The 18631-nt window shown below is 42.1% G+C and overlaps 1 protein-coding gene across 3 annotated transcripts in view; it reads left to right on the top strand.

The window, feature by feature from the left end:
* The first annotated feature begins 2553 nt into the window (after window positions 1-2553).
* The window catches only part of LOC117241639, a 61217-nt gene continuing 45139 nt past the window's right edge, over window positions 2554-18631 (top strand). For 2 of the 3 annotated variants that reach the window (XR_004495084.1, XM_033507558.1), the window contains exons 1-2: window positions 2554-2675; window positions 2932-3023. Coding sequence is in view for 1 of the 3 variants with exons in the window: in XM_033507558.1 (XP_033363449.1) it covers window positions 2978-3023 (46 nt within the window). In the remaining 2 variants the exon portion in view is untranslated. The remainder of the gene's footprint in view (window positions 2676-2931; window positions 3024-18631) is intronic. The other variant, XR_004495083.1, reaches the window with a different exon arrangement.

Raw genomic sequence — 18631 nt, 5'->3', positions numbered from 1 at the left:
TGTGAAACAGTTTCTGGCGTTACTTGCAGTTGGCTCTGGGTTGAGAGAAATCTTGTTATCCTATTTTAATCATTTTTCTAATATTTCCTTAGTAACGCGATAACACGACGACGTAGAATATTACGTTGCCATTAGGTTGTCCGGAAAGCGTCTTTCTTTTACGAACGTGAAACCTAATCCGTCAAATGTTGCGCTCTTTATCTTAATAGAACAAAATAGTACACGATTCGATAAAACAATGTAAAACAACAAATGTTGTGTATCTATTGTTTCCTTAGAAAACGGAAGAAACTCTCGAGACAACCTAACGCAAATGGATAAAAATTCCGGCTCGGTAGTAAACTGAGCAACCAAAGACAGACGTTCGTTCCATCTGACAAATATTCCGGTCCTTCGCGTAATATTTTTACAGATCGCGTTGCATTCGTCGCGTACATTTTTACTTGCAATGATTTCCCGCAAATGAGATCCGGGGTTCTAAAATGCAGAGCGAGGGAAAGCGTAAAAATCGTGGAACGTCGAAACGCGATTGGAGTCGCATCGAAGCTCGTAAATAAGAATTTTCGCGCGCTGTATACTAAGTTGGAAAATGCCAGCGAAGAGTTGGTACCACCCATGAGACTCAGGCCCTCGTGAATCGTAACACGTGTAACTATACGCCAAGAGGGAAATTCCTGCTGGTGCAATAACGATCCCCGACGAAGGAACCACGTGGAATACTGTAACAGTGTAACACTTGGTTGGGGAGAACCATTGAATAGACCATAACGGTAACCGTTATCGTTACCCACCTAGCCGACCCGATACGCTCAATCAAACGGTACCTGTTCCTCGGCCATGCTGCTTCTTACTTACAACCCCTTATTCGTATCTCCAAATCGTCAGGGTTGTCCTAATTTAACTGAGAAATCGATACGTTGAATATCATCTAGATAGTACGACTCCTGGCTATTGAAAATTTCCATCCTATTTAGAGGATTCAAATTTCCATGTTGTTCGTTCATTTGACGTAATTGCGAAGCGTGTATGGTTGTAACGCTAGCAGAGTTTATTAATTACCAAGATCATAGACAGAGGTATTAGACGCTCGAAGACTGTACCGATTAATACGACGAATCGAAAGGTAGAAGATTATTTTATAGAATTTATCTTGAAATCCAGGATCGTTCACGTTGGTACTTCGATACGGTAAACGAACTTACGCAAGCAAGAAATTTATCTTTCCAAGCGTTCGATGCTAATTACATACTTTTTGCCTCTCGGACAGGGAGCGGACATCGACGTTAAAAAACAGATAAGAAGAAGAAGAAATCGTTTTTGCATTCAAGCCAATTGCGGTTTGTCGCAACAGATTCCCCCTATCGAGCTTTCGGATGCCTAGAAGGAATGAAACTACCGACTAAAATGTGCCTACCAAAAAATCCTGCTGCCAAAGATCGTAGAACGATTGTTGCCAATATCCGACTAATGGACGTGCGATTAAAATCTGAGAAGAAAGAGGACAAGAAAGTTTAACCAGTCGTGCGTTCAACCGAATTCCAATTTCTGCGAAAAAGCTTCGCCATTGCCGGCGAACGTAGCGGTTTAACGATACAGGATATACTTTTTCTCGGAACGTTTCAGCGTAATCGAAGAAACCGATGCCAGAGGCGATCAATGCGAACTGCTCGCACCCGTACATATGCATCCCACCTCCCCCGTGTATATCCGTAGAATGGTGCCGCCAGGTTTCCGAGGTTTCCATAACGAGAATCTACCGGACCCTTCGATGCCTTCAGACGAGGATCACAATTTTCCCCATAACATCACGTGCCGTTCAAGCCGTATCCATGGGACCGCGACGAGATAAGAACCTGCAGCGAGCGAGCCTCGGCATTCGACGTATTGAATGGGCCTGTCGATCGCCAGCAGGGGGGTCGGAGAAAAATATCCTCCTTGCTGGACCAACGAAATTTATCAGGTTCGTCGCGAGGCTTGATTTAATTTCCCCGCGCGGTCGTCGGGAAGTTGGAACGATTGTTACGATTCAGTACACTACGCGCTTTGTACCTCTGTTTTATTCTCTTTTACTCTACGCGATGAAACTCGCGCGGTAGATAAGATAGAAAAATAAGGGTTCTCGAGATAACAGAGTCGCGAAATACGTACGTGGAATTGAGTTCTTCGTGGCTTTCGCTTTTTCTCATTCTGCAGTTATCGTCGATTACGGGGTAAAGGTGTATTAGAGAAATTAGAATTGGCATAGGAACGATATGAAATATTCGGTTAAAGTCATTCCCGTTCTATGTGTACTTCGAAGATAAGAGTCATCTGTGATATTATAAAATTATCTAAAGATTAAATATAATACTAGTTACCTTAAGAATTTCTTACTGTTTACTGTCTAAGGAATTCTATGTTATAATTAATAACGATATGTAAACTAATTATAAGACTGTATTTGTATATTCGTACAACGTATGATTACAAAATATTCCACTGTATTTGAACAGATTAAATTAGCGCGCGCAAATGTCGCGTGCCAGCTCGTGTCACCTCCCCACCACTTTACTAAACGTATCTGCGACATGGGGTGCCATTGTTCTATCGAAAATCGTCGTGTTTGGATGTGTAACCTTGCTCGATGCGCTTCGCTGTGCCTATTACCGTGTGTCACGTACTTCCATTGCTCTTTCGTAAGTATTTATACGCTATTATTAGCATTGATTCGTTAGTACACGTTTATCTAATCGTTTATTAAGCATAGTTAATCGAGTTTATTAAATATAATAAAGTTAAACAGTTCTTGGAGGTTAGTTTACAATTCTTCCGTAGGTTGTACTGTATATCGCTCGATTATCGATAGCTTTTGTTGGCAACTTTTAATACAGGATTTATGTCATTTTAACATCATTGATTTTAATCAATTTCAATCGTTAATCTTCCGTGCAGATTGTTGGCTGACGCGTGGATAACATCGAAAGAATAACAATACCGTATGATGTCACGGCCGATTGACAACCGATACGACGTTCTGCTATTTCGTAAGTATTTGTATACTCATATCAGTTTCCTTTAATTACTATCCGTTTGCTTAATCATTTATACGTAGTTACAGTAGAATTAAGTAGCTTCTCGAAGCTACATTAGTCTGTTTTTGTTCGTCGCATCGAATTAAACTTGCACGCGCAAATGTACAGGAAAATATTTTGAGCAAGCTTGTACCACCTGCTGCCAACCGAGTTGCATGGTATACCTATGCCATGTGGAATGTTATTGTACTGTCGAAAGTTGTGGTATTAGGATGTAACCTCGGACGCTTGAAGCACGTCGTTAAGCTATTAACTGCGCATCGTTGCGAGTTTGTAAGCATTTACATGTATCCCTCTATCGACTTCGTTTCATTACTGCGCGTTTATTTAACCTTTGCGATAAAGATAAACACATTTTCGAAATAGTCTCGCTCGTCCCTTCCTTTGATCGTATATTTGACTGTTTGTGCGTTATCGATAGCTTATATTACGAACTTTTAACATAAATCTTCGATTTGTTTCTAGTTACGTTCTCTTTTTTATTCATAAAGATATTATTTTTAGGGAGGTAGAGCACGATAAAAGGTAATGTTTCTTTTAAATTAAACAATCTTTTCTACCAAATACTCTGTAATAACTACTTTATTTATATACTTCTATATAAATAATATAAAAATATATATGAAAATATTTTATTATTATTATACAAGCTATTATACAAATTGTTCAACATTTCAGAGAAAATTGCGAGTGTCCCAATACTTTTACCCGACGATATACCTGGTCTGTGGTTATGTCATACAACAATGGTTTCTACTCCGCAAGTGTAACGTCCGGTTTCGTTTTCACGCTTCTTACGTTACGTCGAAACGCGATACCCAGCGACGTCGCCGGGTTCGGTCCGCGACATTCACGCTCAGGTATGCATATACACCTGGGAAACACGAGAATCCACGACTTGTCTCTCGAAACGAAACGATCGCGAGCCAACGGTGAATCGTATAGACTCTCGCTCTCGATCGTCGAAAGTTTCGACTCCGTTTCAACTTCGTTACAAGCTTCCCTCACGTTCGTGGAATCTCCTGTTTAATTTCTTCTACTCGGCGTCCGCGAGCTCTCCAAGTTTATATTAAATGCCGGAAATTGTATTTGGGAGTTGTAATCTTCTAGGAGTAATGATAACTTGTGCAGAATATTAAGAAGCAGGGGTTGAAAGCTCCAAAGAGTTTATGTACAATGTTCGTGAAGAGTAATCAATGATGAATCTAAAGTCAGTTGTTCTTAGAATGCAACGTAATTTCATATTTGACGGTAAGCTAGTTCTCTAGTTGTCAGATTTAACTGCATTTAACTGCATTTAACTGTACAAGTTCAGTCATTTTTCGCAAGACTAGCTTCGATCTCGAAACGTGTATAGTAAACGTCTCGAAGGGAAATGAGATAAATAGAGGAATCGATCTCTAGGAAGATATTGAGAAATATCGTGTCGTAACACGGAGATTATCAGTGGTATTAATCGAATCCCATGGTACGAAACTGTAATTCTTTAATTAGATTAAAATCTTTGTCAAACAAGAAGCCTTTTAATCGAGTTTAAATCTGTTTGAGAATCAAACTGGCGGATATTTTTACGAATTAAAAATTTCTATCTCTCGGACGTTTCGCTACGTGTATTGTAAAATTCTACCTCGTACGTATCAACTTGAAATTTTAATTACTTCGTTTAATTCAGATATGCCTATCACCCTTTCAAAAAGATAATTTTCCAAGATCCTGTTTTTCATCCATTTGCTCATATTATCCAATTGTTCGTTGTCCATTTCCAACCCTATACGTTTAACTTATACAAAGCAAAGAACGATGCTTTGGAGAACATCGTAAAGATAAATTGAATAATTCTTAGATTTTGTTCATAGCGAATCCATATTCGGTTCTCCATCGAAGAAAATTGCGAAACGATTCGCAAGTGCTCGCGACCCGCTGCTAAATACGGCGCCAACGACCGTAGTGCTTTTCGTCGTTCGCCAATATTCCGAGATACTTCTATATACGAGGTGGTTAAATGGTAGCAGCAGAGCGGATCTTTCGTCGTTGCGGTGCACCGCAATTTTCGACCTCTAATTTTATGGTTTTTCGTGGCGGACCCAACGGAGAGGAGGTCTGCCCTCTCAACCAGAAATCCCGCACGGTGAAATACCTTTCGCATACGTTTACGTACGTGCAATTATCCTGTCGGTTACGCCGGTACACACCGATTATTTCCTTGGCGCGTCGCGTGACGAGCATCGTCCTTTTTTCTTACCCTTTCAACCATCCGACGATGGACGAGAATCTTCTCGATGGAGCTACCGTGCCAAAGTATTGTGTTTCAATGTTTATTTTTTCCTTTTCTTTCTTTTTTCGTTGGTTGGTTGTTTTTCTGACAAGTTAACACTCGCGCGTGTTCAGCTTCGCAGACGCTGTGAAATTGAACACACGCAAGCGCCAATTTGTAGAAAAGATCGACGGTATTCGCTTGATCGCGATTTCTCCGGGTTTGTCTAATGAAAATTTTAGGTCGATCGACCCCTCGGGGGAAGGATAACGGAAAATTGAAAGATCAGCGTCATAGCCAGCCCCATGAACATTTTTCATGGCTTGTTCACGGCTTGTTCGACGAGAATGTTGGTTGCACGATTTTTCAAAAATAGCTATCGCTAAATTTAATAAAAAAGCCAGAAACTTTTTCATTGATTTCTAATATAGCATATGGCTGTCCGCGCTTGCCCATCCAATCTTGTTCGGCTTCAAAATCAATAAAAATGTTCACCAGGCGCAGATGTACAATTTTTTGGAATTTTCATTCGGTGATGACTTTTTCTTTTGAAAACTCGACGAACGAAAATTGCTGTCGGACAAATGTGCACATATCGTGGACAATCATATCCCGTTTACGAATCAGTGAAAAGTGTTCATGCGGGTGCTGATGATAAATATTGTCATTTGACGATAACTTTTTTTTTTTTTTAGAGGCGGAGAAATGAAAATTTTGTTTGGACAAATGTGGACGATTCGCGGACAAACGAGTACTGATTGTATTTTTTTTTTTTGCGTGTAAATTTGCACTTGGAAACGCCAGTTTCACGAACCGACTGGTGCAACTATTATTAGTAATACTATAATATTAGTAATACATATAATTAGTAATAATAGTTGCTACTTATTCGAGCATATATTTCGCATTCTTACTCTCTGAATCTTGGTAGTGATTCAAATAATAATTACCAATTAAGCTGGATGAAACAAGATTTCTAACGAAAATTATCCTCGGTGACATTTTAATTACGTTACGATATCAAAACACGCGGGAGGAACTTGGTAGCGTTGGCAAGTTATTTTGTTCACCATATATACAATTTCGTAATTTTATATACCATAAATTTTCATACAATCAATACTTGCGTTAATTTAAAAATATCCAACTCGTTACTTATTCGCTCGTAGTTATTTTTCCATTCGACTATCCTTCGCTGACTATGGCCAAGTTTGTTAATAAATAGAATAATCCATTATTTTCTTTTACGATAAGCAAGATCACTGGCGAGAAGTGGATCACAATGTGCAATAGGACGACATCGCGTTGCAAAATAGCTCGCTGTAAACGGTCACCGTGGAAACATCGACGGTCAAGAATTTTCCACGTCTTTTCCCCAAAGGCGTTGCTCTATCGATTATCGGCAACGTGTTTTCTCCTCGTCACACGCGTCTTTGCTTCGAGAATGTTTCACGTTTTCGTATCCGTAGCAGCTGGAAATAAATTTCCATTTTTAGTGGAAACACTGCGCCGCGACTTTGACCTTGCAGCTACTCCACATTTCTATCTTCGTCCATATGACGTAAGTTTATCAACTTTCATAGTCGTTCGATATTTCCAGGTTTAATCGATGAAAATTCATTCGAATTGATACAGAGCGGTGTGCAGACGTTTTTAGCCGGACACATCTTTCAGCTTGCGTTCCAACATCGAGGGAAAAATCTATCCTAAACTTTTGCACGTCGCTGTACCTATACGTACGCCGATGAAATAGTTCGTACGATAGAAAGGGTATGGGTGAGGTATGCAAATTAATTGCGTCGTGTATTATACCGTAAGCTTAATCTTTTAAGCTTCTTTGCGCGCTATGTGCGCTTCTCGCATGTGCATGTTAATTGAAAATCCATGTGAAGCAGCAGTTTTCGCCTGATTTAACGAGCTGAGATCGTTTTCGAGACAAATATTCGCTGACTTTCACGATTTGTTTGCCGTGTTTAATTGCGCTCGCGCGTGATCCACGTACCATTTTCAGTGCAAACCCGAGCCTCCACGTTCAACACACCGATTTCCACGTAATTTTATCGGAGAGTAACTCGTCGATAATTTTTAGTACGCGAGTATGATCGATTTGCAGTAACGATACAGGAATAGCATAGAACCTCTTTCGTGCTGTACACGCAACGATCGTAACGCGAGTTACTCATTAATTGTATTACTTTATTAATTATTTATTAATTATCTGATCGTCCTATACATTCCGATGCGTCATGTTTCTTCTGCAAGACGCCCGACCGATACAAAAATTTCTCTCGCAGTTCAAAACGGAGTTTCATTGCAGTAGAGTGGAAAGAAAAATCGTCGATTTAGCGGAAAAGTGGCGCACTTGGAAACTCGTCGATTTTAAGCTACATCTTGGAAACTTGATTCTAAGAACACTTATCTTTTTGAAACTAAATTATTGTTATCGTTTCTTTAACAAAGTTACGCGGATCACCTGTGATTCGTAAAATTTACAAAATTTGTAAAATTTCAGTTCAGTGATATCGGTTGGATCGTGAACGAGTTTCCAGAGTGCTGTGTCGGGACGAGAGAAACGCCTGGGTCCGAAACATACTTTTTAACCCCGAAAAAACGGCGAAAGGTATCGAATCCGTTCGAATAGCAATAAATATTTGGGAGATCGCAACGCCGGAAGTGAATCGTATAAAATACGTATTGATTAGAAAGAGGCGGCCAGAGAGGTGGGGCCATTTGTCCATTTAATGGCGAAGATCTTGACAAAAGGTCTACAAATCCCTCGTGGAACGAGCGGCGCATCGCGGGATAAAGGAAAGTAATGGAAAGCGGACAGTAAATCTAGAGCAAAGCAGCAGCGGCAACTTCCTGGAAAATTTCAAGTATTTATAGTTGCGCACGTAGGCAGCACCGAGTGCCAAGCTTTGGTAAACAGTAACCTGTTTCGTTTATGTCGGATGAAAAGGCGGCGAGTGTATCTTTTACGGTGTTTCAAGGTCTCCGTCGCTCGTGCGTCCATCGAAACGTTATTATTATCATTCGTTTTATTTAACCAGTTAGTTAACCGTAGAATTTAGTTTTAGAAATGTCTCGTGATATTAGGCGATGGAGTGCGTAAATGAATACAATGCATATATAACTGATGATTAATTAATCCGTCAAATATATTAATTTTAATCAACTAGAAATTCTCCTGCATAAAGGTAATAAGTTTTTAGCGATGAATCGATCAAAGTTCGGATGCGTCAATTTTCTATATTACACGCTGTGCAATTATTTTACTTTACGTTCATCTACCGATGATATCACTTACGAAGGTACTTTCTTTTTTCAACAGTTGACAGAGCAGCGTAGTTCTACGTTGAAGTTAGTGTTGGAGTGAACTATTACGTTTTATGTACGCCCTATAGGTATCTTTAAGAGCGATGTTACACGACGTGCTTCTGTTGTCCTACTTTACAATAGTTACGGCACTTTTTCACGACACCTCGGGAAAGCTTCGTACAACGTACGATCTACCTACTGTATATTTTTTTATGTATTTTATATGTAGTAAGTATGTTTTTACTAGCAAACGATAACGCTTTCTTACGTCTACCATATACGTACTCGCATACATATACGTTGCTCGATGGCATTTCGTTAAATTAGGTACAATAATATAGGATTTTTTTTAATTTATTTAGAAATATTAGAAATTAGGGTTTACAGTGATTTCTATCCTATATGATAAGTTTATTGATCGACAAATCTATTTACAATGGATTAAACAGGAAACGATGGTTATTTAACGTGAACTAAATACAGTAACTAAGACAACTAGATAATTCACAGGTCACAACTGATAGTTTACAACTCGTAACAACTCGGCGACTCAACTCTCGACTACTCACAACTCGACTCCTCGCCATTCGACTGTCAACTCCCAACTACTGAACTCGACTCCTCTCATTCCTCTCAATTCACGACCACTCGACTCCTCATGTGACGACCACCCGGTAAAAACTGTCAGGCCCTTTTGACCTAACGGCACTTAGGCCTCCTCGCAATATTGTTTATAGTTAACCCGATATTTTTTTAGGCCATTTGTCCACGATACTACAATAACGTATGCCATTATACAACAAGTTGGTATTGTATCTTAAATTGCCCACTCAACTTCTACTATGTAACCATAGCAAGGTAACACGAAATTACTACAGTACCAAAGAAAGATTTGGAAGATTCTGCTGCTAAAATCCATCGCGTCTATTCATGAACGATATTCATAAAAGCGTAATTAGCTCGCTTGTCCCGTTTAGTAAAAGAGGAGAACGCAAGACAATATCAAAGAAGGTTCCAAAAAAGGAAAACAGTTTGTCAGCTTTGCGTGTTTCACTTTGCAGGTATACAGCCCTTATTCAGCCGTAAACCCTCACCTGGTTAACCTGATATTCAAGAGACCAATCACGGCACGTGACGTTGATATTTCTGCGCGTTTCACATCCTCCTCCTCCTGCTCGCTTCATTTTCCAAGGGAATTTATAACGATCGGTCGCGAAAGAGAAAGGAAATGGTAGGATGTTCGCGACGAAGACGTTGAATCGGCGAAATACGAAGAAAGGCGCCGTAATTATTTCGCATTCGTATCGAAGCGGGAATTGAAACGAGAACACGCGTCTGTGCGCACCAGCGTTGACGATACGGCGCGGAAAACATTTTTCTCTCGGTTGAGCCGTGTGGTCGTTACGCAGCGAACGTCTTGCCGGTAAAAAGGATACTTTTGTAAAAATCCACCTGGCGCTCATTGAACGGAGAACGACAAGAGGAAAGGAAAGAAATTTCTCGAGTTATTGTTCGCCGCAGTAGAATGGCCTGCGATAAGTCAGACGTCGAGAGCGCGTTCTTCAATACGCTGGATTTCACTTCGTCAGAGCGTACAAATCGCTAGATTCTGTTGCTTGAACGCGTGTTAACGCGTTGTTGTCTTGGTTACTCGATATTTAAGCCTGTTTTCGTCCCTTTTTTTTATTGTCAGATAATAGCGAATGATTTTGTCGATTTGAAGAAAGATTTACTCGAGTTTTTCACCTCTAACTGTATACTTTTGTAAGTTGTCGATCCATTAAGCATCGAACGATGCGCATATTACAATTTATTTTAATGATATAGATACTTCGATTTCTTGAACTTTCTTAAAATCAGTCGAATCTAAGTGGAAGAAAGAGCAATTGTACGCAGTGAAACAGTGCTCTTGCATCGTCTTCAATCTCCACCGTCAGTGTCTCTTCCACTGTTTCTTCTTCCTTCAAATTCTTATTCGCTGCTCTTATTCGTTCGTACAAAGAACGTTCTAATAATATGCATCCTGTGTTTTTGTACCAGCCACGTTCTTCCATTCCCCCTTCCCTATTCTTCGTCTGTATCCTCCTTCTTTGTAGCAGAATGCTTTCTTTTGCCAGTTAGTCTCGGTTGATCTATCCTTCTTATTGCCTTTAGCGAGATTTTAAAATTCATGTACTTTTCCCCTCCTACATTTCCTTCCCTTAATCTCTCGTACCTTTCCTTCTTCCATCCTCTTCCACGTGCTGTCCTCGCTCGCTTTAACTTGTTCCGTATTTTCCATTATTCACGGTGTTCCATATCCTGCTACGTCCCTAGCAAGGGCTCTAGTTTCGTGCGTTTCCTCCAGTCTCCTTTTCTATTCGTCTCGTTGTTTCCCTTCCGATCGTCCCTCTGCTTCGCCATCGGTTTCTCCGAGAGCGTATCCACGTTCGTACACTTACGAATTTCCCTTAAACGCTGTTTGCGTCGTCGGCGACGTTAACGCTGACGAAGATCGGTGGCGGAAACGCGAAAGACTCTTGTTCCGTGGGGTCTCCTCTCGGTCTGGCCCATCGGTCTTGTCCGCGACGATTCGCCGCTGTATTTCCTCGTTTAGGAAATTTAACGATGATAAAGCAGAATGGTTACGGACTTGGGAACAACAAATTAACGAAGAGAGAATAAACGAAGGCTCGCGGTCGCGCCCTCTCGCCTCAGATTTCATTTATGCCCTTAATCTAAACTTCGCAGACCGCTCCTGTTGCTCTTAAATCAAGCACGCGTTGAAATAATTCAGGCTACCTTACGGGTTCGCGCCTACACCTCAGAAACCCGATTTACCGTATCGGAGGAAACTTTGGCTGAATAAAGTGGCCTCCGACTCGCGCCACCCTCGCCCGCCTTTCCAAGATCTACAAGAGCCTCGGTATACATTTAGCAAAAGCGCGAACGGTGTTCACGAAACGGTAGCGATATCTCTCGTAGGATTTTATAGAGTCCTTGATATTGCGAGCGGCCTGTTGTAAATCTTGTTTAGCCTGCGGTAAATATAATATGATACGGACTTCTTGGAACAACTCGCAGCAAGTTTATTGGGAATTTATACGGTTATGGGCGAGCAAGGTACTCGTGAGCCGTTCTTTCATCCCCCCCCTCCTTTTTCTCTTTTTGTTATCATTCGCGTCTTTTTTTTCTTCTTTGTTTTCGCGAAGAATTATTAGCGAGTTATTCTCGTCGGTGATTTACGCAGAATACATTGGATACACGGTCATTTACTTCGCGAATATTCGCGAACCAAGTCGTATCTTGGTGCATGACGCTTGCGAAATACCTGGCTGTTACACGGAAGATCGGAATTCGTAGCATCCACGGCGAACGAACTCGTGTCTATCGATGACGTTCGTAGACTTTGTCTCCGGATGCAATAACACTCGGGTCTGTACCTTCCGTTTTCGTTTGAACGTGTCTGATACCTTCGGATAATTGTCGAATCCCGTGACGACCGAAGCATTCGCAAACATTGGAGCCAGTCGGCTTAGCATTGCAGAAGCTCGATTCTTCCTTGCGATGAAGAATCGGATTAAGAAATCGCGCGAAAAGGGCGAAGTTGATCGTCGACTGGTCTTGCGAAAAGACCAATTCTCGTCTAACGCGTATTTCGCCATTACGACAAAACGATTCGAGGTCCGCATCTTTCATTTCTATTCAGACACGTTCAAATACCTTGCGATAATTTGCAAACGCAGCGACACAAAGCGAGCCACCCTATCTGTGTCAATAATCCTTACATTCGGTTCTTTAGCCAGCATCGATTTCTCTGAAAGAAGACGAACAATGCGTATGGTACGCCGCCGGTGCCACTTGAATAAATGATAAACGCGGTAAACAGGGTCCTTTTCGTCTCCTCTGCTGTCTGTTTCATGGGTTGAATAGTCGCTGGTATATATATCGAGCTCAGCTGGATTTCGATGGAGTTTCTTTTTTCTCTCGTGGTTGGGGTTTCTCGGCTTTTCGCGTGTTTTCTCAGTCTGCACGGATAAATAGAAATTTTTCACCAGTGAAAGGGGATGGCCTCGCCGCTGGCATTCAGAACCCGGAAGCCGTTTAATGTAACGGCCGAGGAATGCGTGGAAATTGCGACCCCGTCTGCTCTCTCAGGATTAAGATCGAGATAATTACTCGGCGCCCGCGAAACGTACGACCAGACGCGTCGTCCCGACGCCTCTGCCACGAATCGCTCACTACCGAAAGCACCGTCGCTCTTCTCGCGATCGAGTTCTCTTCCCCGAAATTATGAAACACTGAGTCAGCTTTTTCTGCTTTGCTCGGGGAATAGACGGCAGTCAGATTTTTCTGACAAGTTTGAAGAATAGGTGATAGGTTTCGCTGATAAATTTGGAAAATAGATGATAGTCAAATTTTTCTGACAAGTTTGGAGAACAGACGATAGTCAGATTTTTCTGAGAAGCTTGGAGAATAGGTGATAGTCAGATATCTCTGACAAGTTTGGAAAATAGACGATAGTCAAATTTTTCTGAGAGGTTTGGAGAACAGGTGATAGATATCTCTAACAAGTTTGGAGAATAGACAAGACTGAGATTTTTTTGAGAAGTTTGGAGAATAAACAGATTTTTCCAACAAGTTTGGAGAATAGGTGATAGTCAGACTTTTCTGAGAAGTTTGAAGAATAAGTGATAGTCAGATATCTCCGAAAAGTTTGGAGAATAGGCGATAGACAGGTATCTCTGACAAGTTTGGAGAATAGACAAGACTGAGATTTTTCTGAGAAGTTTAGAGAATAGGTGATAGTCAGATATCTCTGACAAGTTTGGAGAATAGACAAGACTGAGATTTTTTTGAGAAGTTTGGAGAATAAACAGATTTTTCCAACAAGTTTGGAGAATAGGTGATAGTCAGATATCTCTGACAAGTTTGGAGAATAGGTGATAGTCAGATGTCTTTGACAAGTTTGGAGAATAGGTGATAGATATCTCTGACGAATTTGGAGAATAGACGATAGTCAGATTTCTTTGACAAGTTTGGACAAAAGACGATAGTCACGTTTTTCTGACAAGTTTGAAGAATAGACGATAGTCAGATTTGCCCGGTAGGTTTCGAGACTACGTTGCGGTGTATTCACGCGTACTCATTCGTAGGTTTTTGAGAAATATTTATCGCTTCGAAAGTCACGCAACGGAACACTCACCCCGAGAAGAAGTATCGTTCTCTTCGCGATCAAGTTGCTCGATATTTTCAGAGGCGTGATCATATGTTTTTGGTGAGTTTGAGGACTAGATACTAGTAGCGCGTTCGTTCGTAGTTTTCCTCGCCACTTTTATTCCTCCGAGAGTCGCGTAACGAATCATTCACGCCCGAAATAAAACGATCTAGTTCTTCCGCGAGCAAAAGTCTCGGAAAATGATGTCGTAAATTCGCCAGCGTATAATTTTTTTTATCGATTTTCACGTATCCGATATATTTTCGTTTCACGATTGCAATATTCGCCGATAATCGTTCGTGGGAATCGATCGGTGAGAATCGCGTTCCAATTCTCCTGCTTCTCTCATTTTCCAAGTTCGTCATCTCGCAATCTGATTCTCCGCCATTCCGGATCTTGGGTTCACCGTCCTCTAGCTACTTACATAAACTTTCCACCTTCTCATATCAGTTTCCGTTCCTCCACTCCAATTCGTTCCAACTTCGTTAGTTGGGCAAGTTCGATGAACCGTCGGACGAACGAAGAAGGTGACAATGCGACAAACAGGTGACGATCACGCGTCGACGAATAGCTTAACGAACCGATAGGGTTTACGTTAAAGTTCTTACGATTGATAACGCGTTATCACGCTGTTAGTTGTAGAATCTGTCGTAATCGAAACGACAGAGAGACGAACGCGCTCGGATAATGCCAACTTTCGGATAAATAGGGCAGTCGATTTTCTCGCGTTAAATTCTATTTATTCAAATAGGGATCGTGCAAGTTGTCGGTTCGCTTTATTTCACACGCGAGAATTCGATATTTTTTAAATATCGCGTTTCATACGGGAAAACCGATGATCGCGTGGTTCGTACGTCAAAATTATCAGAAGCTTCGAACGAAACTGTCGCGTCGATGATATTTTATTTAATCGTCGTCGGTCGAGCGAACGCGTAACGAAAATTTGTCATATAACGAGGGCTCCAGGCCTGCTCCATGAAATTTCCACCGTTGAACGCGTCGAGTTTTTCGCATACCAGAAGTGTTTTTCGATAAAACGAGGGTTGGTCGAATACGCCGTTATGGAAAAAGTCCAACCCCCAGTTAAATGCGTATTTAGCAAACTCGACGCGTGAGAAATTAAACAAAGTCTTTGATATTTAATAACGTTTCCCGTTGAAATAAATAAAATAGCTTGCGACAGTGGACTCGTGAAATATCATTTCTACTTATTTATTTATTTATTTGTTCATTTATATACCTGGATGAATCCATCAGTGAGAATACGTACCTTTAAAACGACAGGTGATTACCTGACGCAGGTATACACGTAGAATCAAATAAGATACGTTTGCACAGAGACCCTAATGACATTATCGGTTCCAAAAAATCAACCAGTTAGCTATTTTTCACGAGTATACTCGAAGAAATGGCAATATCTTGTCTCACAACGAGTCTTAGTAAAATCAAAGAATAAAACAGTCACTACTTACCTGCTACTTAACTTTAATAACAATAACAACCGCACATACTTTGTGTCTCTGACGAGTACACTCGCCAATGCTTACTTCTTACGACACATTTTAGGTACACGTTTCTCAAAGAGCAACAGCTAACTGGTCAAAAGGCAGAGTTTGACGAAGAACGTAACTAAATGATCGATCGGCGAGTGTTCGTAGCCACCGTGAATTAAACCAAACTGAAATTTAATCCAAAGCAAGTAACTAAATTACCAAAGAAAGAAGCCAAAAAGAAATACAGCTACAGGAGCTTCGAAACCAAGAAATTAGAGAAAATTGTCAAACCACTTTGCCCTTTGTGCGAACTTGAGGCATCGGATTTGAAAGTAAGATGACGCTGTGAGTGCGCCGAGTCCTTCCGAAACCGTGCGGAGGAAATTCGTTTCTCGGTTACGTTCTCGATGGAGGCAGGCAATGCCGTGGCGGGTTACCGGGAAAGCAGGCGAACAATGCGAAAACTTCTCTATTCAATGGCGTTCGAACGAACTCGTCGTCGCGTGGCCGTCTCCCCGACGCGAAATGACTGCCGTCGGGGCATGGATCGTATAAAATTGCGCATAAGTTAGCCCGAGTCTCTTGCCGTACGAATAAACGATCTCCAGGTCGCCGGCGCGGCGTAATGATACGCTTCGGAGAATGCAACGATGAAACGACTTGCCTCGGCTTCGTGCTCCTCGTGCTATGGCATATCGCACGAGCTACGCGTTCGAATATCGTCTCATTCTTTTTTCGCGATATCGAGCTGAATTAGGAAATTGAGAATAAAGGAATTCGTAGCGATCACCGCGTATTACGGTAAAATTATAGCGATGCTTTCGCCCGACATCCTACACGATCTTTTTTTAATAATAGGACCGACGATTTTGTGAATTGATTTTGTGATTTTGCGAATGTGAAACGGCATCGATTGTCCAAACGGCGAAGTCTCGACAACGTCTAATATGCTAAGACGCTGTTACACGAGGGACGCATCGGAATTCTTCCGGTGGTTCTCGAGATTAGCCCGAACATACGGACGCTTACCGAGGATTTTTATTTTATGCTACACGTACATGGAAGATAGATGGGTGAAATTGATTTTCTGAAGGTTACTTCGTAGCAACAGAATTAGTGTTCACGGGTCTCTTCGGATCTTGTAGAACTGTTCCGCTACGTAGGATCTCGTAAAAACAACCGAAATCTCCTGCTGCGTCGCAACGATCCGATACTTGGTCAAACTCGATTTCGGATTTACTTCGATCAAGGAATGTGGCTGGTAAGAACCAGCAGCCCATTCGCTCAAATTCCTGTGAAACTACAAATTTGAATTTTACCAAACTCCTACAGACTTACGCAAACCTACCCAAACCATCGTCCATCGATAGTTCCCAATGTATTAGGTTGTCGCAAAAGTTTCTTTCGCTTCATAAGGAAATAACAGATGCACAACGTTTCTTCCTTTGTACCATTTTATCGAACGTTCGTTCTTCCTGCAATAGAACAAAACGGATCCTACATAATTCATCTATCATTCACAGAAACGAAAGAAACTTCCGGGCAGCCATTAGGCTCGGACGTCTACGATTTCCAAATTTTCCCTGCACCCTGGCCAGTTTCCAATTTCCCCGCTACTCTTTGCCAATTTCTAATTAACCCCAACTTCGGTCTGCCTGCGTTCTACGCTTCTTGATCCGCTAATCCGCAGCGATCCCTCGAAACGCCGGATCCCAACGCGTCCCACTGTCCCCCCGTGCATCCATCATCCGCTCCCTCGGCCCCCTTGAAAACAGGCAAAGCACACGTGTCTCTGGATCCGCGGATCCGCCTAAACCCGAGCACGCTATTCGCGACGCGATGCCACGCAATCGCCGAGAGAAGAGTTCTTTTAGAGCCGTCGAAGGCAGAACGCCGACGACGTCGGCGGGGTCGGAGCGGAGAAAGCCGGGGGAGCGGCGGAACGAATGGGAAACAATAACGATACAGCGTTCCATAATGCATATCAACGGCTGCCAGGCTCTCATTTCCCGCCACGTTTTCCTGCGCTCACTTCCCCTCTTGTCTCGCTGGTCGCTACATCATTAAGCTCGCGACGAGGTCTCTTCCTCCCCTGCGTCAACCTCCGGATGCACCGTATTCCCTGCAACCGCGTGATACGCCTGCACCGTGCACCCTACGCTGTTATGGTTAGTCCTGACGATGGCTTTCGAGATGCCTAGTTTTCTCTCGGATCACGGCGAATTATCGATCCGAGGGATGCTGCGTCGTACTCCTGTCGTTGCGCTTCTTCGACGAAAAGAAACGCGCAACTTCGGAGGTTCCGTTGTTCTCTGAAGTTGCGCTCGAGCATAGCTGCACGTCTTGGACCGTCGCTGAGCAATGAACCGCGACACGGTGCAAATAAAAGAGACAAATATCGATTAGACGCGGTGGAAGGCGGATTGCGAAGAAGAGTCGTTCGACGCGACGCCTCGAACGAGATCGTCGGGTTGTTTGGCGAAGCGTTGCGTCGATCGAAGAAGGTCCGGTTATCTTATCGGGAAAGTTACTTCTCAAGATCCGTCGACAGGTTGGGAATCGTGGCGAATCATCGATCCAGGGGATGTCGCGTCTTTCTCTTCTGGTCTCTCGTTTCCTTGACGGGTAGAGGTTGGTGGTTTTATATTCTCCAAAGGTAATTCCAAATACGAAGTTGGTCCAGGGTATTCCTGATATCAATTTGGAGATGGTTAGGGATCGTCGCTGAGGAAGCGAGACGATATTGGAACAAGGCAGACAAATATCGATTAGACGTCACGGAAGCCAGATCGTGAAGAGACGTCGAAGGCGATATCTCGAAGGAGATCGCGTGCGATTGTTTCACGAAATTGAAAGAGCTCTGTCTATCTTTACTTGCTTGGGAAACTTGCTTCTCAAGATGCGTCGACTGGTGCCCAATCACGGTGCTTCGTAGATCCAAAGGATACGCCGTGTCTTTCACCTTTTGTTTCGCTTCTTTCGTCAAAATTTCTCTTTTTCAATTTTCTAAAATCGTATATAGCTATACGATAAAACTTCGTTCATACGAATGAAATTTAGCATCGGCTGCTTATCCAAACTACAGCTGATCTCTTGTTATATTAGATCGTCCGGAAGGTATCTTTCTTTTACAGACACGTCTTTTACAACGACGCATGTTTATACAAACATGAAACCTAATCTGTCGAACGTTGTAATCTTCATCTCGATAGGACAAAATGGATCATGCGTAATTCGATAAAATAATATTTTTTTTTTTATTTGGTAGACTATTTACAGTCAATTCTCATTGAAAATT

This window comes from Bombus vosnesenskii, unplaced genomic scaffold (assembly GCF_011952255.1).
Source record: "Bombus vosnesenskii isolate JDL3184/JDL3185 unplaced genomic scaffold, Bvos_JDL3184-5_v1.1 scf7180000016261, whole genome shotgun sequence".
In the NCBI taxonomy this organism is placed as follows: domain Eukaryota; kingdom Metazoa; phylum Arthropoda; class Insecta; order Hymenoptera; family Apidae; genus Bombus; species Bombus vosnesenskii.
The sequence above is the reverse complement of the archived record's forward strand: the minus strand, read 5'-3'. Positions and strand labels throughout refer to the sequence as shown.